We start from the raw sequence: 25,102 nt of genomic DNA, 5'->3' as shown, positions 1-25,102 counted from the left end.
CTCTGGCTCGGCTGCAGGTTTTGCTGTAACTACATTCACTAGAAACTGCCCAGTGAAGAAAGAGAGAAGTCCTGGACTTGCAGCGGGCTGGAGCAGAGACTACACGCTCCAGAGCAGCCATGAAGAACTTTCCATCACAGACGGCTCCAGCTCCTCTTCGGCAGAGATCTCCGAACCATCTACAAAAGCCTGGGCAAGATTTTAACTCTTTCATTACCCAGATGAGACTTGCGGATTGATATTTTTATCCAGAGAGAGAGAGAGAGAGTGATCAACATGAAAAGAGACTTCATGAACTACCAGTGACAGGAAAGAAAAGAAGCTTCAGGAAAGGTAGAGAATTAAGAAGATGCTTTAATTAAGCTGAAATATCTTTCTGTTAAAACTATGGAGATGGACAATGAAGTCCTGAAAAGAACTCCTTTAATTCATGATACAGGATCTAGAGAGGAATAAAGTGTTCAAAGTGTAAATTTGAGTAAAAAGTAGAGTAATTATGGTATAGTGAAGTGCTGGGAGATTTGAAGCCTTGAGAGGCAATGAGAAAACTGTTTTCTGGTGAAGCTCACAGAAACAGATGAAGAAGACTTTTTGCCTTTGAATAACTTATCCTTAAAAATGCTATCTCTAGACTCATGGCCCATACACACTTCAGAGTGATGTGAAAATGGGAGGAGTGAACTCTAATAATAGGAGCTCTGGGCAGCTAACATTAGGGCAATAGAAAACTATAACAAAAATAGTTTTCTTGTGAGAAACTCCATAAATTAACAGGAAGAAACTTCTGTTTCTCTATAAAGACTGGTGAAAAGACTGTAGCAAGAATTGGGACTGTTTTAACCATCAAAGTTCTAAGTTTTTTGTCTCTGTTGTCATGTGAACAAGGGAATAGTGGGTAGATAAGGGATGAAAAGGTTTTTTCTGGAAGTTTATTCTGGTGTTCTTATTATTGTAGTTTGTCAACAAACTTTCTTTTTTTTTTCCTTTTAAGTTTTATGCCTGTTTTGCTCTTGTTCTAATCCATATCTCACAGCAAGAAATAAGTAATTTTCTTAGTTATTGGTTTAAAACCACGACAGCTTCCTTCTCTTATCATTAGTAATAGTTTTGGATAAGAATATTATTATTTTTTTGAAGGAACACATATTCTCATACGTACTGAAGGGAAAGCTAAAAAAAGCCGTTTATACTTGAGTCACAGAGACTGGGATTTATTGGTTTGTATTGAAAGCAAGAGGACTAATTTTAAATTATCTTTTGTTTTACTTGCAATTTCAATTAATTGAGAAGTGTAACTGTTAAGGAGGGGAGTAGATTGATGAGTGTTTATAATCCATGGTCTCTTGGCTGTATAGGTTAATAATTTCATTGAACCAGTGAATCTTCTTATATTAGTGAGACGATATTGTGCATTATGGATACATGCCTTAGCTGCCCATATTTGTACCATTTAAAAAAATAGAGATCCCAGTAGTTCCTAGCCTGCTTTCACAAATATATGAGAGCTGGAGCAACCATTTCACCTTGATTGTTATAAAGTGATGCACAAAGATGTACTTGGTATTTGTGCCTCCTGCCACCAATGTGGTTAAAATTTCACAATGCAGACGCATTTGCTTTAAAATAAAAAAGGTGGGGACCCTGTGTACAGTTTTGAGGAGTTTCTGTACCAGCTGGGATCAGAGTTACCTTTGCACTATTGAATTATGTCTCCTGTAGTTAGAACAGCACTGGCATTGTGCAGACCTGTGGCAGACTCTGGCACTTAGATTGTGTTCATCGTCACTGAATGTGGGTGGGAAGGGTGACAAGGGGGCAAAGCAGGAAAGTTCCACTGCTGGAACTACTGGCAAAACAAAGTGCTTGCTTATAATCATCATTGTTGGCTAAATCCTCCCTTATTCATTTTCATTTCTGATCTCTTCAGATCTCTCTTGTCCTAACATTGTGATTTCCCCATTGCTGTTTCCTTGATAATCTAATGGCTCTGTGGAATTACATGTTCTAACTTACTGTTCTCATACACAGCCCTCTTGGCTGACATCATGATATGCCAAGTAAAAGGAAAAATTAAAATTAGGCCCATTGGATTATGAAGAGCAACATATTTTTTTCTATAGGTACAGCTATACAAAACATAGATAGTGACTTCTGGTTTCATATTGATCTGCTTAGCACGCAATTTATTTTTTGAATAAGTGTTGTATTAAACTACACCCGACTTTTTTTTTTTTTACTTTAGACTTTTAAATATTATTATTTTACACAATACCTCCTAATGGCAAGTCTTTAAATCCTACCAGACCAAATGCCCAGTTGTCTGAAGTAGAAGTACTTTTAACTTTATCAGCTGTATAATTTCAAACCTCTCCTTGCTTATTATGATTATTACTCCGTTTTGGAACCAGGTCTCATCTCAGAGTGTTGCCATTAGCTTCAGCAGCACTTTAATTTAGCCCTTAGAAATCAAATAAGTAACTTGTGCTGGGAGCTGTAGGAGGTGGACTTGCAATTTGAATCATAAGATCACAGAACACCACGTTGGAAAGGACCTCAAGGACCATCTGATTCAAATTTTCTTGGCAAAAGCACAGCCTAGACAGGATGGTCCAGCACCCTTAAAAGTGTCCAATATTGGGACACTTCCCTGGGGAAATTATTCCAATGATGTGTAGTCCGTGTGTCCACTTTTTTTTTTCTTTCCCTGTATGTGTGGGTTTTTCTTCCTGAATTTCTCTCTGAATTTCCTAGGATCCAGGAAAAGTGAAAAACAGAAAAACTCCTTTCTCTAAGGTTTAAATACAAGCCATATTCTAGAGTAACAAGAAGATAAACAATAAATTCAGGGCTGTATTTTAAAATGCTTTGTACAAATAACATGCTGATGGCAAATATCCCACTTACTTAGCTATGGAGGTAGCCAGGAAAAACTAAATAATACTGAAAACTAAAGCACTGAGTATGTCAGGTAATACATAAGGATGAGTTTTCTGGAATACAGAGACACAGGAGGTTTTCAGGGTACAAAGTTGCCATATCCTGTCACATTCTGTACAGTGTCATTCAGTCTCCCTTACTGCCAGTCAGCACAAACCAAGCAGCTCTGAGACAGAGAATGTGCTCAAGTACCACATGTAAACATAAAAATAAATGTGCTTGTTTTGCAAGCACGATGGGACACAGATTATGTCTGTAAGATAAAACTGGCACTATAATTTTAATGTGTTGTATGAAAAGCACTGGGGAAGCAGGAAAGCAGTACATAACATTTCCTGATCTTGTGCTTGTAGAGTGAAGTCTGTAAGTCAGTGAACACTGAGATGTGTGTGACACCAACACACTTCAACACAGAAATCTGGCTCTTTATTCAAAGCATTGCCAATTCACACTGATGCTTTGGTCTGTAACAGTAAAGCCAAGAGGTGTCATGCCATTAGACCTGTACTGCCCTTGAGGGGATCACATTCAGCTCAGTGGTAGAACAAATAATACCATTGAATTGTATAATTACTAGAGATTTGCTCCTGCCTCACTAAGGGGGCAGTGTCTAAGTGTAAAGGAGTCAATACAAGGCAAGATGCAAGGAAACAAAGCTGCACTCCACCCTCTCTTTACATGCTGTATTTTAAGGCATATACACAGATATTTTTGTGGAAAAGCGTTCTCTGAATGTGATGAGAAACCAGTATTGCTTGATCTCCAAATGAAGTGGGACTTGAATGAAGAAATTTAAAAAGGCCAAATCTTATCCTTCGCAATTCAAATTAATACAATGAATTTCTAGAATAGAATAAACTAGACCAGACTGTTATGTGGTCCAATTGCCTGAGTACCTCAGGGCTGACCAAAAGTTAAAGGCTGTCGTTAAGGGCATTGTCCAAACACCTCTAGAACACTGACAGACTGCCTGGGACATTGATCCCCTCTCCAAGGAGCCTGCTCAGTGTTTCACCACCCTCTCATAAAGAAATGCTTCCTAATGTCAAGTCTGAATAGCTGTAAATAGGATTTCTTGAATTAAGAATATAGATTATAATGTTGGTAGTTTGTGACATTTCTAGAACAAAATATACTGATCAGAGGAATTTTTTAAAGTAGAAATTATTTTTATTCCCAGCAGTTAAACAAATCCAGTGCAAGGTCTTAAAACCCGCTCTTGACCTGTCCACATTTTTCAGCAAAACAAAGTTCTGTTCAAAAAGCTTCTCTAATTGTGCTCCAATCCTGCTGGTTTTCTTCCAGCAATGTTGGATACTGCTTGTGAGGAAGCCAAAAAAAATGTTTAGTTCAGGCCATTTAAGAAACTAAGTAAGTTTCTTCCATGTAAGGGAATTAGAAATATTTTATGATTTTTTTAAACTGCTGTGTGCAAGTCACTTAATCTTGCTGACAAAGTAGAATGAAATATGATGCCATTCAAAAGCAAAGGAGTTGGAGAATCTCTTTGAAAATTCCCATCACTGGTGACATCCAGGTACGGGCAGTTGGTGCAGGGGCAGCAGCTCCACCATCAAGGCTCTGTGTCCATCACAAAGGACATGTCCAAGGCTGGATCAAGTGGCAGTGCAATTTGATCTAGATGAAGTGTGAAATCACAGCACATGCCGGGCAAATTATCCACAGCCTCTGGCATGGTGTTTATGAAGGCTCTGTTTTGGCTGGATGGACAGGCAGCACTGGCCTTATAGACACTCTGCTGCTACTCAGTTACTTGCCATAGGTTTTTAAACAAAATTGCAGCTGCTGCAGTGAGTTTGTAGGGATTTTTGGGTGCGGTGCTTTAGCAGTTGGCTCATTAAATCAGATTTACCTTCTGGCGGGGACACAGCCTAAGGCAGGGGTAGAAAAACCAGCGCAGGCACGGTCACTGGGTGCTGGGATACTGACACTTGTTCAAAATAGGCTCCAAAATTGAGGTAACAATTCATAAAGACATTTCTAAAGAGGTAGATCTAGGTACTTCATTGAAAGCATGGGGAAAAGGGACATGGAATAAGGGTGTGATGTTAGTCCACACTAACATACATTTTTCTGTTATAAAATATTCTTGTCTTTTCTGTTTTTCTAATAAGCTCTTCTGAGTTAAGAGATAAGCTTTCTCGATTTGTCTGTTTGGTCCATTTGGTGCTTCTAGTTTTTGAATTTATTTAGCATCTAATAGGGCACAAATGTAGTTTACATATTGAGATGTGAAGAACAGTTAAAATGAAAGAACGGTGCTAAGTTAAGCAGCTTGGGTCTAATTCTGTGTAACTTTTACAATAATTTCTACTGACACAAAATAAGAGTGTTTTGCTCAGTGGAGTAGTCTAGACTTGAATATATATATTTAAGTAGTATAGATTTGAATATATCAGTGTAAGACAATTCCCAAATGGGTGTGAATGAATGTGAATAAAATGATTTGTTAGTGTTTTATAAACACTTTATAATGCCATAAATGCTTAAACAAAGTGGCAGAGAATATCTGCTTATTGCACAAGCCCCTGATGCTGGAAGTAGATACAAGTAGGCTGGAGGACAGGATTTGAATTCAAAATTATCCCAACAATAGAAATAATTCAAAAGATTGAATGTGTGTCAGTAAAGAGAATTGAAAGGTAATGTACTCAAGGATAATCAGCTAAATAAAAAAAGGATGAGGAAACGATTGACTTCATAAATATGAAGGAAAAAGTCTGGAAAATGGATCAGAGTCAATGGCAGTTCCACCAAGTCCTTAGTCACCATTAGAGCAGCGAGAATTTGGTCTGGTACTTCCCTTAACAGAAACACAGGCTGGATGTAAGGCTCACAGAGCTGAAACCACAGCATGCACAGGGGAGAAGAAAGGCATGGAGCAGTCTCCGAAAATTCAACTTTTTTGTTTTGAGAGAGTGCATGCATACAGCAGAACATCTTCATAGCCATTAATGTTTGTAAAGATCAGCTCGTCTTAGCAACCAGTTCTAAAAATGGAGTGCAGGCTCCCACAGACCTCATCAGATCACATCCAGGAGGAAGTGATTTTGTTACTGTGCAGAGATTTGTACTGTATTCATTACAGCCAACAACATCAAAGCACTGTACAGTAGCATGAGACATCTACTGAGCATTTCTTTTCCATAACATTTCCATAGATAGGGCAGTGTAACTAGTAATGTATTCCCTAAGGAGATAGAAGATGCAACTTTTGGTGTTGTAGAGTTTTAACATTTCAAAAGTTCCATCGTATCTCTAGGATATTGTGTCACTGAGAAATGTGAGTGGCTGGAATTGGTTTCTTTTTGTATTTATTTGCACTTCTTTCATTTCCTTCTCTTCGTGCATCTTCCTCAGTTCTCAGTGTGACCTGCAGAATGTCACTGCCATGTACACAACATACACCACATTGAGAAAAAGGAGAATAACATTTTGTATCACTGAAGCCATAATCTGGCACTCAGCAGCCAGGAGAGGAGCAGCACGCCGTGTGTAGCAGGGAGCCGAGCATCACCTCTCGGCTCTGGCCTGCTCCGGCAATTACGGCAAGAACTGGTCCGTGTCAGGAGAGCAAACATCAGCGTGAATTACAGCTGCGGGATAATTTGTAATGTTTCTTTATTCTTTTGTTAAGTTTCTTTTTGTGAGACATAGGGACTGACGTTTATTACAGGCTTTTGTTTCCAATCTTCATTCTGAATCATTCTCACGCAGAAAGTCAGCGTGAAATATGGATTAGATACATTCCCAGACAGACAGCACAGAGGAGAGACAGGAGGAAGCGGTGAAGACACCGAAAATCAGAAGAAAAGAGCTTCAAAGATTCTTCTCCCTCCCAGTGGAAGTTTCTAAAGGATGAGATGAAAGCAGAGCGCCAAGGTTAACCTGCGAATAACCACACAGGACATTGGAACTGGACGTAAGGGATGTACTTTAGGAAAACCGCCCGGCTGCTCAAGCGGTCCCGGCTGTGACAGGGCCCGAGGCGGGCGTCACCTCAGGGCGCTCGGTACAGCGCCTGCGGGGAGCCGGGCACTGCGGGCACACAGACACACACACACAAACACAGCGGGCACACACACACAGTGGGCACACACACACAGACACACTGCTGGCACAGACACACAAACACACACACAGACACACACACACACACAGCGGGCACACACACACAGCGGGCACACACACACAGCGGGCACACACACACAGCGGGCACACAAACACACACACACACACACACTGCTGGCACACACACACACACACACAAACACACAGACACACACTGCTGGCACACACACACACAGACAGCGGGCACACAAACACACACACCCACACCCCCACACACACACACACACACACACACACACACACACACACACACACTGCTGGCACACAAACACACACACAAACACACACACACACACACACACACCCCCCCAGCGGGCACGGCCCGGCGTTTCCCGGCGGGAATTGCGCGCGCGGAAGTGACGCGCGGGCGGGAAGCGGCGGCAGGAGCGGGGCCGGTGGCGGTGCCGGTGGCGGTGGCGGTGCCGGCCATGAACAGCCGGCTGCAGGAGATCCGAGAGCGGCAGAAGCTCCGCCGCCAGCTCCTGGCGCAGCAGGTACGGCCGGGAGCAGCGGGGCCAGGCGGGACCCGGGGCGGCCCGCGGGGGTTCGGGGCCGAGGTGGCCGCGGGGTGACTTTGTGTTTCCCGGTCTGCAGCTGGGGGCCGAGAACGCCGACAGCATCGGCGCCGTGCTCAACAGCAAGGATGAGCAGCGGGAGATCGCGGAAACCAGGGAGACCTGCAGGTCGGTATGGGAGGGCGGTGGCTGAGCACGGCTGGGGCTCCATGGCAGTACGGGCCCGGGAAATGCGGTGGGATTGCGCTCGGTGAAGGAAAATTGCATCATTAGTCAACTCAGAGTCGCGACTAAGCGAGTAGGGTCTAGTTATTTCTTTCTAGGAGCAGCTTGGAAATAGGGCCTGACTTTTGTTTCTGGTGTTAAAAAGCTACCCTGTAGGAAAACCGAGACCCGCGTTTTAGAATGGGCCGTCTGCTTGGCTCCCAGAGCCTTTCGTGCTTTTGCTAAGCAAAAAGAAAGTTCTCGTGAAACTACGGATATGTCTAGGGCAGAGCAGCTACTGCTTATCAGTTCTCACTTGTGTGTGTGAACAGGCTTAATTTTGTAGAGAAACTGCTTTGGGGTAAAACAAGCTGTACCTTTTACAGCAGAAAAATGGAGAGGAATGAGCTTCATTCTGTAGCTGCAGTGCATTGGTTAAAGTAAGCTTTACTTTTCTGAGCAGAAAAATGAGAAAGGCAAGGGAATGACTCTCTTCAAGAGTTCTGTTCTAAATAAGTTGTGGTGAACTCAAATATACTGAGAGGGAAACAGCTTTTCATGTATGATGATTTGAAATAGTTTCATATTTTTAACGTGCAGTCAAGGCAAATTATCAAGATTCCTAACTCTTTTCTTTGGAGATCAAAACTTTTTTATGAGGATTTTTCACTCTTCTTAGGGCTGCCTATGATACCTCTGCACCAAATGCAAAACGTAAATATCCAGATGAGGGAGAAGCTGATGAGGAAGAGATTGAAGAATATAAGGTAAGGAAAAGAGGAAACAATTAAATAACTCTGGTATTGAGTCCCTTAGGTGCTTAGAAAATGTTTGTGCATATTCAAGTAAATGTGATTTGTATAGATCATTAAATGTGTGTGTTCCACAGTGGCATCTCCCTTTATGCCTTCCACTGCAGAAGTGTAAGAGGACACAGGTGCTACAGGGTTCAGCTCAGGTGTGACATAGGCATAGGTACACTCACCAAACTCAATGTGTGGAGGCTTAGTTAGTGCTGCCCCTAGGAGGAGGCAGGCCTAGGTGTGAGTGCCCACAGGGAAGAGCACTGAGCCATGGCTGGCTGTGGGAAGAGGTGGTAAAATGTGTGTGCTTCGGTACAGACAGAAAGAATCTTGACCAGAATTTCTTTATGTCGGAAGGAAAGCCAGCAGTTAGCCATGGAATGAGACAAGGGAGGCTGAGGGTGTCTTCTGATCCATCTGTGCAGTGCCAAGGACTGCAGTTCTGGATGACTGGGAAGAAACAAGGGATTCTAAGGGAACTGGAAGTAAGAGGCTTGGTTCAGGGTGTACTTTTAAGTGTCCAAAATGTCCAGGAAGAGTTAGGTTGAAAAAAAAAACCAAAATGCCTGCATGGTCATTGAAGTGTCAAACTGTCATGCCCTTCACTTTTCAAATGCTCATCCCAAAGCTATTTGACATCTTTCTCCTAACGTAATGTTTGGGCCAAGATGAGAGATGGAAAGAGATGAAACAAAGGCATGATTATGATACAGCTGTCTTTATGATTTGCTTTGGGATCTGGTTGCACTGTATGTCCTCCTCCCTTTTTTCCACGTCCTAATAACCTTGTTTCTGTGGTCAAATCGAATCCATGTCAGTGTATTTATGAAATAGTGCAGTGTCTGCTATTCTCCTGGATGCCTGAAATAGTCATTTCTTAAATACAAAACCTTTGTCATGTTACATTTGTGTTCAGGTTTGTAAATCTTTCTGGAATAACGCCCATCTTTTATCTTACTAGACTAAAAAATATATGTATGATAGGATGGGTTTTGGTGATTTATTTTGAAAGTCTCTCTGTAAAGGGACAGACATTATTTTTAACCTGCTAAGTGTTAGTCTGTACATCCTGTTCAGTGAAGAAATTGTCACCATGAGGTAGAAGGGTGTTTGTGAAGCAGGGTTTTTATTCTTGCATTAGTGATCAATTAATATTAATTAATTTTACTTCTTCACCAAGTACATGGTTGAAGAACTAAATTTTAAATACCTCTGAAGTATATATGGATAAGTCACTTGGGTTGGCAAAGTTCATGAATCCCACCATTGAGATTTTCTTAATCATTGTGGAGAAGACTTACGCTGAGGTGGGCTGTAACCACTTGCAAGTGGCCAGACTTTTTCTGTATTGTTGAAATGGAGGAATATTTTAATAACACTAGCTCAGAAAAAGTTCAGTCGAGCAGATCAGCAGACTCAAGAAACTTGAAACCCCAAAGCAGAACATCTATAGTGGAGTCATCAGCTGTTTCCTGCAGGCATTGCTAATTCCTTATTGGCAAGGAGATGAGAACAGTAAAATTCCATCTGCATTTATGTAACTTTTTCCTGAGCTCTCTGAGCCTGCTTAAATTTAGTCCTGTAATATGAACTTGTACAAAAATCTGGATCCTTAAGGTGTCAAGCCCTACTGTATTGTGTTTAATGCAACTTAGACAGAAGCAATAATGACTTAACTTGCAGTTTTGTGGACAAGCTGTCCAAGTTTGCTGTTTTTGTTGGGGAAATCAGAGGTATTTCTGATGTGAAGGGACTTGTGTCTATGTCCCTGACTTGCAGTGTTTGGTTCTATGTGACTGGATCAGGTAAGTCTTCTGAAATGATGTAAAATTTCTGTACCCTGGCTTCAGATTTGGTGGAAATGAATGTACCCTCAAACCTGAGTGAAAGCAGTTTTTGAGATAAAAGGTGAAGTATTTTACTTTTCTCAGCCATGTAGGCACATCTGATGAAAAAAAAAAAAAAAAAAGCAATGTGTTTTGGTGATTTTTTATTATTATTTGTTTCTCTATTTTTATTTTTTGTAGATTAAGTGTGAATTTATAGTGGTGGTACTTGATGAGGCTCAGGCTGATGTGAGAACAAAGGGCAGCACTGACTCCAGTCTTGGAGCCTGGCTCTGCCATTCCAGCCTTGGGGGGTGGATGATAGGGAAGAGATGCACTATAGGAAAAATGAATAATGGATATTTTGAAGTCAGAAAGTTGAGTTGTGGTTTTGGAGAACTCCTAAAATACTCTTTCCTTGTGGAATTGTTACAGTTGTCCCAGGGTTGGTTGAGCTCCCTGTGTTTGGAAGTGATTTATAATGGGATTAGAATCTCTACTGCCACTGGCAGGCTTTTCACCACCCTCTGGGAGCTGAGTGCTGCTCCACCTGCTGCCTTCCCCAGGTGATTTGACTCCATTGTTTGAACCTGTATGAGTGTCTGGTGTGTGGAATTTTCACTTTGTGTGGAGTACAAAACCGCCTGTGGTTCTGTTTTGCTGTCTGCCAGCCAAATTTGAGACTGCCCTGTTCTGCTTGGCTTGTGCAAGCGGAGGCCTGGGATGTTTCCATGCCATTGTTGTGGAGGCTGAAGAAGCTGGTTGAGTCACGGGTTACATGTATCTCCAGTCATTTCAAACAAACTGTTTTAATCTTGTGGGCAGTTTCTGTTTCCCCAGATCAGCAGCTCGGTAGCAGGTGCTTTGGAGAACAGGGATAAGTAATGTACAGGAACCTAGTACCTTGTGTTACTGCTGCTGTCATTGTGTCTCTGCTGGGACTGTGTCCTTTACCTTTGAAAGTTGGTGGTGTGGGCTTTTGCTTGTGGCCACAAGGCTTTTCTTAAATCACTTACGAAGGCATAAAGAGAACTGGGGTGCCTCAGGTATCTAATGAGTGCTTAGCATCAGGAGGACAAGATTTAGAGAAAGATGGAAGAGGGAAACAGGTGTAACTTAGGATGGCATAAGCAGTTTTTAGTAAAACTCAAGCTTTCAGCTTTTTTCTTTGGCCTGAATAACACTTGCTGCTGCTTGTCTGTACCTTTCTTTTCCTTGCAAACACTCCTGCTGTTTCTGATAGTAATCTCTTTTTTTTTGATCTGGTTAAACAGACAAGTAAAAAGACTGTGTATCTCTAAGTTCATCACCTGAAATGGGAAGGGGAAACTGTGACCCATTTATCACATCAGGCATTTCAGAAGTTGTTTCAAAGCTCCACTATGGAAATAACAGATAAAGATTTTGGTGTTTAGAGAGATCAGAATTGGGAGGGACAACATTTTGTTTTTTATTCAGACAGCTTATATAGCATAAGGTAAATAGAGCTGTAATAATCTGGCAGGTGATATCAATTAGTAGTTCTTCAGTTGTACTTGGGTGTTTTATAAATCTGTGTACTGGGTTGATCCAGGGTCAGTGGGAAGGCAGAAAGTGATGTGAGGTGAGCCTCTCTTGAGTTTCTGTTCCGAGTTCTCTGTTGGATGTTCAGAGTACATATGGGTGTAACAGATCTCTGAATCCCAGAAATCTGTTGAATGAAAAGTCAGCGGCTCTCTAGATATTTTTAATGTAAATTTTGGGCTATAGAATAGGAATGTTAAAGTTACATTTAAGGACAGTCTAGATGAAATACTGACTTGTACCATGAGCTGTTTCTGCCAAGCGTGGGCTTTGCTAAATCTGGCAATTAAGAGATGATTGGGTGGATATAAATGCTCAGAAGTTCTGCTGCAGAAGAACTTCAACAAAATACATACTTTCAGTCCAAGGAATGAAAGTTTGGTGGGACAAAAATGTAAGGTTCTACACCTTGTAAAGGACTGTCAGGGGCTGGAAGTGAAAGGGTTCTTATTTTTCCCTTCTTTCAGGGGCCTTTCCCTCCTCATTAGTGAGACAGGTGCAGACTTCTTGGGGAGTGGGTAATTTTTTTCGCCTCTCCAGCACTGGAGCTGGATCTGCTGTTTGTAGGCAGCCCACTTCTTGTTATGATTCTGCTTCTTAAGGAAAGGACAGAAACAGCTCAATCTTGTATGCACACTTGTAATAACCTGCTCTGTTTCCAAGGATGAAGTAGAGCTGCAGCAAGATGATGAAAACCTGCCTTATGAAGAAGAGATTTACAAAGATTCCAGTACCTTTCTTAAGGTGAGCTGCTTCTGCAATTGGAAGGGGTAGTCAAAGCTGGACTAGTTGTGTTAAACTGTTTCTGCAACTGCTGGGATCTGAAATACAGCTTTAAAGCTGAACTATTGGCTTGGAACTCACAGGTGCAGAAGTTGCCTGTGGCAGATCTGACTGTAACTGGTGTTTGCATTGTTCTGAGGCACCTCACAAAGAGATGGAGGAATGGTGGGCTTGGTTTGGAGCTAAAAGGATGGTCTTGATGAGTGAAACTTCTAAAAGCATGTTGAAAAGACAGTCTGCTTTCTCATTTATCAGACTGACACATAGAGTGTGTCTGTATGTCCAGTTATCCCCTGTTGTTCTCACTGAACTTCTTCCTGTTCTCCAGGGCACTCAGAGCTTAAATCCACACAACGATTACTGCCAGCACTTTGTGGATACAGGACACAGACCCCAGAATTTCATCAGAGATGTTGGTATGTCACAGCCAGGAACTGAAGATGACTCCTTTGATTCAACAGCACTTGTTCTTCTTCCCCTTTCTAATTCCTTACAGTTTCTGGGAAGTGCTGGGAAGAGATACACAAACTTTTCCTAGTTTTTTGTCTCAGTGTGCATCTATATCAGAATAGACATCTATATGAATGGTTTTATTTTCAGTTACTTGGAGGTCATTGTTACCAAGGCTGCTCTTACCCTTGGTTTTACTTGAAAGTGTTTCACCAGGAAGATTTTTATTTTTTTCCCCAAACTAAGCTCTTTTTATTCCAGAAAGTAGATGAGCTTAATGAGGAGATCTTGAAACCTCTGGAAGTTTACAGTTCACCTGTCTACTGGCACATATTGCCTCTTAAGAGTGTAAAGTGTGGGAAATACTGACATTTAAGTCAGGAAGCAATGTGGATAATATTTCCCAGCTAAATTAGGTAACTGCTGACAGCTGGTTGGAATGCCCAGGTTTAGAGTTTGTTGCTTTTCAAGTTTACATGTATCCAGACAGGACTTGCTACTGAAATGATGCTACACTGGGCCTGAATTTAAGCTTGTAGGGTTTATTTCCCAGAATAGGTGCCTGGCATTTGATTTTTTAAAGGAGCAGGACATCTCCCTCTGCTGTTTATGCAACAGTTTTCTGTATTTTCTCAAGTGTAAGATTGCCTGAGCAAGGGGTTGTGTTTTTAGATGGCAGCTCAAAGAGGTTTGATTTGCCTCCTTTGTCTCTGCTTTTGCTTTACTCTTCCCTGTATTTTGTGAATGCATCTGTGAAACACATCTGGAGAGTTTTTTTTAAAAAATGGGCTGTTTTGACTCAACTGGATCTTTATCTTAAAAGCACTTGGGCTTCACAGTGATGTCCTTGAGGTAGTTTCACACTTCCTGGAAATGGGAAGCAGCAGCCCCTGTTGTGTGCCGTGACATCTCTGCTGTGTAGCAGGTGGACAAGGGACAGGACAAACACTTAGGCTGGTGTTGGTGTGGAGATGAACACAGCAGCAGCAGCAGCTGGGCCAGAGCCTTGAACGGGGCTGAGCTGTGTCAAGCTGCACGTTCGTGAGCACACATTTCCTCCACCACAGTCACAACTCTGCTGAGGGGTAGTGGATGTGGCCCAAAGCAAAACAAGTGGTTCTGGAACAGCCAGCTGTATCTTTTTGATGTTGCTGTTGGAAAAGAGGGAGAGATCTGTGGGTCTTGTTTGAGGACTTTTGATTGAAAACCCTCAAACCCTAGTTTGTCTCTGCTGCCCATGGGTATTGGACTTAAAATGGCTGGAAGCAGCACAGTGGTGGAAATCAGGAGAACAGTAGTTTTAAGCTGTTACATATGTAAGGAAAAGGATGGAAATAACTTTTAGGTGTTTTATTGCACGAGTAGCAAGAGATGATAAAGGTTAGGTACTGAGAACTTTGCTTTTATCATTGCATTCCTAGGATTGGGACTTAAGAAGTTTGAATTAAAATATGGAGAGAGATGAAGGGTTTGTGGGTTTGGTTGAGGTTTTTTCCCCCAATTTATTAATACCATTCCAAGTTGTACTTTTAAATGAAAATGAAGCCTTTTAAATAACTCCCGTTAAAGCTGAAGTGCTACTGCTTGGGAAGCAGGAGTGGCATCTTGTTGGTTTATGCTGAACCTGCTGCTGGCAGTAGCAAACCCATTGTCTCTAAGGGAGAATGAAATATACTTGAAAGTATATTTTCCTTTTACAACATTTGCTGCAAAAGACCTAATGAGGATTCTCTCCTTTGCATTCTGTACACATGAAAGGTTGGAAAATTGACATCATAAAGGTAAATGTAGGAACATGTGTTCAGATCTTCATGACTGCCACCACAGCACCAAATCTTGGTGAAAGGGTTGCCCCAGGGAACCAGCCACACTCCAGGTGTGCCACCTTGGAAACAGTCATGCAAGATTACACAGACAGTGCTGTGAATTGATGTTAGTCAGATATTAATAGAAATTTATGGAGGGGGAAAACCAAAATAACTTCTTTCACCAAAATAACTTTCATTTTGAAATGGAAGTTGAAATGAAAGGTTGTTTCGGTCTGGTAACTGGAGTTGTGAATCCCTCATCCACTGTAGTGCTCTGGAGAAGATCAGAGCATAGACACTGCATCAGTAACAGCCCTGATCAGATGGGTGAGGGCAGGAGGTTTTTGTCAAGTACTGAATGAAAAACTGCTTTAAAGGGTTTGCTTTGTTCTAACAAAAATTAAAATGAGACTAAGCATTAACATTTGCACCTATTCAGAATACTGGACAATGCTTAATTGATAGAGATTTACTTTGTTGAGTTGTTAATTTCATGTTTTCTTCTTCTTAGGCTTAGCAGATAGGTTTGAAGAATATCCAAAACTTAGAGAGCTCATCAGATTGAAGGATGAGCTGATATCTAAATCTAACACTCCTCCCATGTAAGTGTTCTTGTGGAAAATGCCTTTCTTCTCCAGACCTGTTTGAAGTTAGCTGTCTGCTTTGCAAATCTTTATCTTCAGCACCTGCTTAGAATTTACATTTTCTGTTTCTGTTTGTGTATACAAATGAATCAATTGAAGCATGGAAGAGGAAGATCACTCTGGTTTTGTTAGTTTAATCTAGATGTTTAATGCAGTGTATAAACTAGATTTTCTTTCTGGTGTGTGATTATTTATAGTCTCTAAAGCTTTGATTTTTTTAAAGACCAAGTTGTCTACTGATTTGGCTGCAGGCTTTAATTTGGGAACTAAAAGAATATCATGTGGTGGTGAATCTCATGTTACCCTATGTTTTATGACAGCAAGAAGAGCTTTTAAAAATTGGCCTCTTATTACAACCTTAGCTTTTCTTGTAGCAGCTGGGTTTTGTAGAGTGTTCAGCTAATTATCTCAGTATCCATCAATCGCTTTGGAGTTGAAGACAACAATGTTTAGCTGACTGGAAGTCGTTTGTCCTTATTGACTTGGAATTGCCTCAGAGTTTATGCTGAATGTCAAACCCAGCCTCAGTGTGCAGCGTGTTACTCCAGGGATTCAGACCTCTCTGAACTTAACCTTATGTTTGTCCTGTGCAGCACTCCTATATCACAAAAATCCACCTTATTTAATGATAGACACGTAAAACCCCATGAAATAGTTCTGAGTGCAAAGTGCAGGACTCAGCCTTATCTTCTAAGGGAGACATATTTTGGTCATGAAGTACAAAAGGGGGAAAACCAATAATGAAATGCTGCCTTCTGATAGCTCCAAGTGCACATATGAAATCTCTTCCATGCTTTCTGGGAAGGCGAAGGTGGTGGTCTACTGATAGCTTTACCAAGGTTAAAGGAATTTAGGGGAGGGCAGTGTAATTTTTTGATAGTGATAGAGCAGTGAGTGCTGTGCAGGTGTGGAGGAGAGTTGTAAGTGTGTGAGTGTGTGTTTAATAGAATCAATGTAAGGGGAATTTTGCTTGGTACAGGAATAGAGAAAGACATGTATACTATATAAAAGTAACAATGTTTCCAGTATTTGGAATCTTTGGAATCATTCTAAAAATATCCCACTTTCCCAGTTAGCCAGGCAGTGAGTGTCTGCTTCTTAAATGTTTATGTTTCCTCCTGTTACAGTCCATGGGTGTACAGAAAGTGCAGAGAGTCTGCACGAGGTATTGTTGTACAGTTTGAGTGGGCATCTGATTCCTGCTTGCTGAGTCCTAAAGACTGTTTATTAAGACTACTTAAAAAACACAATGCAATAGCATCCAGCCTCAATTAAGTGAGGATGTGTAATGGATCTCCTCTGGGTTTTGAGCATTTGATGTGTAGGGCTCACCCAGGAGACTCTGCTCTTATCTGGCTGTACAGAGGGGCTGTGTGGAGTGTAGATTCCAGGCCACTGTTTCACCTTGTCCAAGCAGTCTGGCATCTTCTGTTTGAACAGGTATTTGCAAGCAGACTTGGAAGCCTTTGATATTAGGGAACTGAAGTCCAAATTTGATGTGATTCTCCTGGAGCCACCATTGGAAGAATATTACCGAGAGACTGGCATCACTGCCAATGAAAAATGCTGGACCTGGGATGATGTAAGTACCCTTTTTGCTGTGAAGAACATTTCATACATTTGTTTAAGCAAATAGCCTCAGGGTTGAATTTTGTAAATACAACTTTTTGTTCTCTCTGAGCCTGGCTGAAAAATATAAGTTATTAATAACGGGTTTTCTCTCTGTCCTCACCTTCACTGAGCTTTCTGTTTGATTTTTGGCTGTTGAAATACCAAATGTCCATTGAAAATATTCCCTTGCTTCTTGAAATTCTTGAGCTTCTTAACGTATGCTCTTAAATATGCTGGTCTTCTAGTAAAAAGTGCAGTTAAGTTTGCTTTACTGACATTCTTCCATTCTCCAAGTATTAATTGAGCAGGAAATTTTAATGGTCAAACCAGTAATAATCCCTAGAAAATTATCAAAAGGGATAAACCTCACTTGTGGAAGTCTTTCTCTGGTGTTTATTCAAAAATGGTGCCTGGCAGTGCTGCCCAGGGAAGAGGCATTCCATCCTAACAGGAAAACTGGAGTGTTGGAGGCAGAACTCACCCTGCTGGTTTGGAGTTACTTGCTCTTATGATGGCTCCTCCTGTGTTATTTTTCCTCGGAGAGGCACTGAATGAGGCTTGATTTGATGTGTTTGCAAGTTAGAGATGAATCCTTTCAGCTTGCAGTGACTAACAGATGCTTTGCATCCGAAGTTACTTCATCTTGAATGTTACTCATTTGCCATTGCTGAACCACTGTTCCCACAAATTCTGGCTGCTTCTCCTGAAAGTGAAAATGGAGAGAATGTCTTTCCTATTTATTGATAGGAATTAAGCTGGGATTTTTAGAACCTCTTCACAACTCTCATGTAAGTACTTAGGAAAAGAAACAGTACTCTTCCTTCTGTATTAAATATTTTTGCTGCCAGTAGAATGATAAAACAAAGCAGGGATTTGAGGAGATCATGCGGGTTGTATTGGTCTTCTAAGTCTAGCTTTTTTTATAAAGGTAGAATTTCTGTTTTTGATGGTTCCATCCCAGACAGCCACTTGCTCACTCCCCTACCAGTGGGATCAGGGAGAGAATTGGAAAGGTAGAAGCTGGAAGACTCACGCCTCGAGACAAAGACAGTTTAATGGGGAAAGCAAAAGCCATGCACACAGGCAAAGCAAAACAAGGAATTAGTTCCCTGCTTCCCTTGGGCCCCCAGGTGTGCTTCCTGATGGTTTCTGTGACAATTCCTCAAGATTCATGATATTCTTCCTGATACAACTGGTGATTCGTATTTAATTCAGGAACACTTTTATTGCACTTATTATTACTAGATCATGAAACTGGAAATTGAAGAAATTGCAGCCCCAAGGTCATTTGTGTTTCTGTGGTGCGGCTCAGGCGAGGGTCTGGATCTCGGCCGAGTGGTAAGATGTTGTTTTAATTCAATTTATCAGAGGCAGGCTTAAGAGTTTATTTTTATCTTTGACTTTTCCCTGTATAGAATTCTCAGCCCTAACTACAGAGGGATGTTTTGTTATGTGATTTTAAATGGCATTAACTGTTTAAATACTGTAAATGTCCAGATGAGTCACTGGCTATGTGAGGAAGCATAATTCCTTGGGGTCTTGGTTTTGATGTGTGTGTGTTCACAGAGGAGCAGATTGCCAAGTCACAACTTACTTAACAGAAGTCTCAGGAGTTTTCTGCCAGAAATCTTCATGCTAGGAGAAAGGTCCTACTGTTTCATAAATTGAGATACAATTGTCATCTTTCTGCATGCCAGGGAAACGCTGCACTAAGAATTCCCAATTGGCTCCTGCTGTGCTGAAACATTCTTTATTTAGTCGAGCAGCGCTTTCCATGAGAACAATTCACAGGCAACTGTTTAAGGGCAGCCTGTGGTTACTGATCTGTGTGCTTCAGCTGTTTTTCAGTCTGAAGTTGGCCAGATAGATTTGGTTTGGTCATAGATGGGTTTGTGGTAGCTGGACAGTCTTAGAATAAGAAAAGTCAAGTGCCTAAGTGCGTGTTCAGGTCACTTGATGTTTTTGTGTGGTGTGAACTGTTTTACTTGTTTATAACATTCAGTGTCTGCGCAAATGGGGTTACAGAAGATGTGAGGACATTTGCTGGATTAAAACAAATAAGAACAACCCTGGCAAGACCAAGACTCTAGACCCTAAGGCTGTCTTCCAAAGAACCAAGGTAAAGGATTGGCTCCGTTCCTCCTCTGTTTCCATTCTGTGTCTGTGTGCTAATGACACACCCGGTGTTAGAGGACTTCCAAGTTCTGTTCTGCAAAAGCACATTTTATGGAACTAATCTTAGCAATAGAATTTGACTAAATTCATTGTCAAAAGAAGTCTTTAAATCTTTAGATTTTAACTGAATCAAAATAAAGTCTAACTATAGGAGATTGGCAATTGGTTCTAAAGGCACAGGAGCAGGTGTGCACCCAGAGCTTGGACCCAAGAGAGGTCTGGGGGAGCCAGAGCTCAGAGAGCATCTCCTGCCTTCCTGGAGGTGATTGTACAGCACAAGTGATAGAATGGGTCAGCTCGGTTTAAAACAAACATTTGTTTTTTAAATGCTTGGTGGAGGATGTGTGTTGAAGGAGGTGCAGAGGAAAAAAGTGTTCTGGTTTGTGACTTAAAATGTCTGTTGTTCAGAAACTTAGAGAAGTGTAAATGGGACTCATAAATAATTGGTTTGGGCATGTTTGAGTGTAACTGACAATTTTACTGGGTAAAGAGAGCTGGTTGGCAATTGATTCATTTCAAGTGTCAGTGAACATCCTTCCTCATTCATTAATCATTCATTAGCATTAATCATCCTCAAGTCTGTCTCAAATTGGCCATTGTTGGGAGTATAAACTTCCCTTTAGGATATCTGGAATCTTTCTTTGACTTGCATTTACATTAATCTGAAGTTTGTTTGAAAGTGTGTTGTATTAATTATAAATATTTATAAGTATAAATATTGTGTGTTTATTGCAAATAGTTTTGCAAATATGTGAAGTTTGCTGGTGAGGGTAAGGTTAAAACTAACAGAGGAGGATTTGAGGGGACTTTGTCTTTGTTTAGCAAATAAAAATAGTTTCTGGTATGGGGGAATTGCTCTGTTTATGGAGCGAGCGTTGGGCTGAGGTCACTGTTTGTGCTAAACTGAAAATGGAGCGAGTTTGCTCTGACTAAACAAACACTGTTGGCAAGCTGTGTTTGCCAGTGCTTAGAGCAGCTTCTGCTCTGTTGGGCTGAGGCATCTCTCCGTGGGTGCTCAGAGCTGTGCCACCTGTCAGAGGATCCCAGGTGTTTGTGAGTGACATGGTGTGTGGTATGGAAGTCAAATGTTTGGGATAGTTCTCCTAAGGACTGGACTGAGGAGGCTTGGCTTGCCTGGGTGATTTGCTTGGCAGTATCCTACCTTTCACTCAGGTAGATTCCAGGTCCAAACCCGTGTTGCTGGAGTGCAATACCATCTGCACAGATTTGACAGGTCTGATGTTGTGCCTTGTGTGTTTACCCACCAACTCTGCAAACCCTTTCCAAAATTGGGGAATGCTTACGTGCTCTTGTCTGCAACTGCTTCCTGAGCCATCTGGTGGCGCTTAGTGAGTCAGAGTCTTTGATCCTGGGGAATGTGGCTCGTCCAAGTTTGATATTCCAAGAAACAGAGCTCTGAAATGAGTATGTAGGAGCCTCTTTTCATCCTGGAACAATCGTGGTGATTCCTCAGTCACAGGTGCCACATATCACTCACTTAAATTGGTCTGCAGTGTTGTGGAAGGAAGGAAAGCAGTGCATGTTACAGCTCAGGAGCACCTGTAATGCTGATGAGCTGCCTGAGAGTGCCCTGACCGTGTGATAGCGGCTGTGGGCTTTTATGCAGTAAGATCTGGAAAGCAACCTGAGGGGAGTTCTGTGGGCTACTTTATTAACAGAGGTACAATATCAAAAAGTACATCTTGTTTCCACGCCCTATTTTATGACTGAAAACTTCTAAAATTATTGTATTAATGAAATCAGGATCAGAATGCTAAGACAGGTATTAATCATAATTAATAACCATTCCTTGCTCTTGCCATCACATTTTTCTCTTCTGCCTTGTGGAGATTTCTCAGCCTTTCCAGCCTGAAGTTCTGTAATTGAAGTCCAAATACCTGACTTCAGCCTTGCTTTACACACCTCCTGGCGTAGTTTATCGAGCTTCAGCTTCAAGTACTGCTCTGCTTTGTTCTCAAATGGCTCCTTGGGTAGCTCCAGCTCTAGTTCATTTCTCTCCTGTAAGAGCGGGGTGTGCCGTGCTTAGAACTGCCCTGCTGTCCCTTGTGCTCACGTGGCACAGCAGTAGGGGTGTGACAGGTGACAGCTCCGTGTGTCTGCAGGAGCACTGCCTCATGGGCATCAAGGGCACCGTGCGCCGCAGCACCGACGGCGACTTCATCCACGCCAACGTAGACATCGACCTCATCATCACCGAGGAGCCTGAGATCGGCAACATTGAGAAACCCGTGGAGATTTTCCACATCATTGAGCATTTCTGCCTCGGGCGACGGCGGCTTCACCTCTTTGGGAGGGACAGCACGATTCGACCAGGTAACTGCTGTGCTGGTTTGGGTCAAACAGTGAAACCCATTTCAGGCTCCTGAAGAGATGTCCAGATCTGTGTCACAGATCAGGCAGCAGGTCTCAAGCAGATGCATTTTTGGTGTGTGTGGAAACCTGTCAGTCACAGAACTGTTGTTTGGAAAGCTTATGACAACTATAATTTCTATATATTATATATATATATATTTATATTTACTATTTATATACTATTTCTATAGTTTTTTCAGAAGAGGGATTTTTGTTAACCAATATTTTTGCCCACCCACGTGTTTAATTCATCAGTGAGCATAACAAAATCCAGTTGAGATTCCGTTTCTCCCATATATTTACACTTCTCAGAAAAGTGATTTCTTTCTTTTCAACCCCTACCAGCTTAGTGCTGTTGCCAGTGTCTGAAGATGCAGCATCTCACAGTGGGTGCTGCATCTGGCCTGGTGCAGAATGCAAGAAATGCACGGATCATGACACGTGGTTCAGGTGTTCAGTCCTGCTGCCAGTGGATTTTGTGTGTCAGTGTCTCACAGAGTCAGGTTACTCTGGTTGAACTTCCATACTTTTTAAAAACACTGTTGTGGTATATGGACAAGTAGGAAGAAGGTGTAGGGGCTGGTGAAAGCACAGCATCAATGCTGCCACAGCCATGGGTAATGAAAAAAATTTAGAAAATGAAAATAAGCCCTTAGAAATACCCAGCTAAAATCTGAACTTTGCAACGACCCTAGAGGTGACTTTTCATTCTGTTCAGTGCCACTGATGTGTAGGGGAGTGTTTCTCCCTCTCTCTTGGGTGTTCATTTCCTGGGAGAAGTTCAGCAGTGAAGCCTGAAGTTTGTTGTTGCTGCTGCTGACTGTGGTTTTGTTCCCAAGGTTGGCTGACGGTGGGACCCACCCTCACAAACAGCAACTTCAACGCGGAAACGTATTCCTCGTATTTCACGGCTCCCAATTCCCACCTGACCGGCTGCACCGAGGAGATCGAGAGGCTGCGGCCCAAGTCCCCACCGCCCAAGTCCAAGTCTGACCGGGGCGGGGGAGCTCCCAGGGGAGGAGGAAGAGGAGGGACTTCGGCGGGACGGGGAGAAAGGGGCAGGGAGAGGAACAGGACCAACTTCCGCGGTGAGCGGGGCGGCTTCAGAGGGGGCCGTGGAGGGACCCATCGAGGGGGATTCCCAACCCGCTGAGGAGGTGCCGGCTGCTTCCCCCGGCCCACGCCTCGCCTGGGAATCTTTCCTGCAGTCTTGTTTTTCCTACAGTGAATTCCTCTGGGGACTCAAGGCAGATGACTTTTACAATTGTCTTGGTGCGCGCCGTTGCAGGCAGTCGGCCTTGCAGGTGTGGCACAGCCCCTCACCCGGCCACGTCCTGCACAGGCAGCACTGAACTCAGAGCAGAGAGCACCGGCCCTTCACACCACGGGTAGGATGGAAGTGACCCCCTTGCTCTTCCCTTAGGAACCTTGCAATGTGGAGACTGCTTTTTCAACTGCATTTTCTCCAAAACATGGATTCCTCCTCCGTCTTCAGAGGTTTGGACTGGATTGCATTAATATTGTGGAGCGGGCACAAAATGCAGTTCTGAATTGCATGGCCACAGCAGACTTGCTGTCCTATGGAAGAAAAAGTGCTGTGTCTGTATTGACACCTATTTTAACTTCTCTGAAACCAAGGAGCAAATGAAATAAATAGCATTCTATTTTTTCTTATTTGGTTTAAACTTCCCAAATTATTCCTGGGAATAGGAAAAGGTTAATTTTTAATTTGTGGTGTATCTGCACTCACCTGTGGTGTCAGTAGTGGGGAGTGTGGCAATTCTATGCAGCTGTGTGTCATCCTTCCTGCAGAGCACCGAGTTGTGCATTTCTGTACAGCCCAGAAGTTGTGCACAGGCCTGGGCTGCTCCTGGGGTGGGGATTTTCCCCAGCGTGTGTCTGTAGCACCTTTGTTCCCCGGAGGGAGGAGCAGCAGCGTCACTGCAGAGCGAGGAGCACACACGGAGTGGTGCGAGCCTGTGGAACACGGCTGGAACTGAGCCTGAGGGTGGGGCACACATTTGGGAAGGGCTGTTGCTGATCCACTGCAGTGTGGAAGGACACTGACCCCCTTCCCTAGGTACAATGGCTGTTTTTAGCAGAACCACAGCTCTGAGCTTCTTGTGCGGTTCTTGGTAGGCTGAACAAACCCAGCTTTTGATGTCTCAAGGTCTGAGGTGTGGGTTTTGGAAAAGTGGCGTTCAAGTCTCAGTGTTGCTCTCAAAGCCCAGCTTTTAAATGACTGTCCTGTAAAGTAGCAGATTATTAAACATGTTTATCAAAGCTGATGTGGAAATATCTTTCTTAATATTTTGTGGGTTTGTTCTCCTTGAGGTTTTGGAATTGCCAAGTGGTTTCCTCTGTGCTGCTGCAGACTGGAGCTGTTCTTTTGATTTGGAAGGTTTTGACGGGCCGGGGAACTCCCTGGCTTTGGTAGTGTTGAGCAGGGATTGCCGTGGTGCCAATGGAAACTGCCTGTTGTTTACAGCTTGTTTTTTCCTCTGTCATATGTGCACATCTGGAGAGTGACTGGATTTGGGGGAGTTTTAAAGGTGATGTTCATCTGGTCACTGGTGAAGTTTGCCACAGGCTATAAGGAACAGAGAGAAGGTAAAGGTGCCCTAGTAGGGGCACATCTTATTTGGTGATTTTTGCCCTGATTGTGTTGTTATTCAAAAAATAATGGCACTTTACCTTAGGAACACTGCTTTTGTGCCATGGACAAATATTTTCTTGTTGTTGACTGAGTAGAAAATGCTAATTTCCATTTCCCCCTTTCAGTTCCATGCCCAGTACTGGTAGTTCAGTGAATGGGCTGCTCTTAACATACACTTAGGCTAAAGGGAAGAGGAGGGTTCAAAACAAGGGGATCCGATGTGCTTCTGTATCAGTTTGCAGAAGCTGCGGTGCTGCTCAAGTCTTCACTGACTGGAAAGAAGTGGCAGGTGGTGGAGGTTTCTTGCTTCCTCCCTTCAAAGCAGAAACAGCTCAGTTACTGTAAGGAAAAAAAAAAGAATAGTGCTGCAGCGAGTGTTAGATTAGAGCTGTCTGGATGGGCACCTTTGCCTGCAAAGTCTGATGTCTGTGTTGTTAATGAGCAACTGATGGAATGTTTTAATTGAGGTTAATGGACAAGGAACTCCTCCTCTGCATTGTCCTCCATGAAGAACAGCACTACCCCTGCTCGTGTGAAGGTGGCACTTGAGCAGTGACAGACTGACCAAGGCTGCACAGGTAAGGCAGCGAGGCAGGGCAGCG

At 42.6% G+C, this 25,102-nt stretch overlaps 1 protein-coding gene across 16 annotated transcripts in view; it reads left to right on the top strand.

The window, feature by feature from the left end:
* METTL14 (methyltransferase 14, N6-adenosine-methyltransferase non-catalytic subunit) overlaps window positions 1-25,102 on the top strand; it is a 70,088-nt gene that overhangs the window by 43,039 nt on the left and 1,947 nt on the right. For 8 of the 16 annotated variants that reach the window (XM_086888151.1, XM_086888150.1, XM_086888156.1 and 5 more), the window contains 11 exons: window positions 6,676-7,583; window positions 7,684-7,772; window positions 8,488-8,575; window positions 12,664-12,744; window positions 13,112-13,199; window positions 15,553-15,643; window positions 17,126-17,267; window positions 18,542-18,634; window positions 19,299-19,415; window positions 21,595-21,805; window positions 22,684-24,127. In XM_086888151.1, the coding sequence (XP_086744277.1) occupies window positions 7,518-7,583; window positions 7,684-7,772; window positions 8,488-8,575; window positions 12,664-12,744; window positions 13,112-13,199; window positions 15,553-15,643; window positions 17,126-17,267; window positions 18,542-18,634; window positions 19,299-19,415; window positions 21,595-21,805; window positions 22,684-22,997 (1,380 nt within the window). In that variant the 5' untranslated portion in view covers window positions 6,676-7,517 and the 3' untranslated portion in view covers window positions 22,998-24,127. Of the gene's footprint in view, window positions 1-6,318; window positions 6,569-6,675; window positions 7,584-7,683; window positions 7,773-8,487; window positions 8,576-12,663; window positions 12,745-13,111; window positions 13,200-15,552; window positions 15,644-17,125; window positions 17,268-18,541; window positions 18,635-19,298; window positions 19,416-21,594; window positions 21,806-22,683; window positions 24,128-25,102 lie in introns of those variants that run through there. The other 8 variants (XM_086888157.1, XM_086888161.1, XM_086888152.1 and 5 more) reach the window with 2 other exon arrangements.

Source organism: Cyanistes caeruleus, chromosome 5, assembly GCF_971803275.1.
Source record: "Cyanistes caeruleus chromosome 5, bCyaCae1.hap1.1, whole genome shotgun sequence".
Taxonomy (NCBI): Eukaryota; Metazoa; Chordata; class Aves; order Passeriformes; family Paridae; genus Cyanistes; species Cyanistes caeruleus.
Note: the sequence above shows the minus strand (reverse complement) of the source record. Positions and strands in the feature narration are given on the sequence as shown.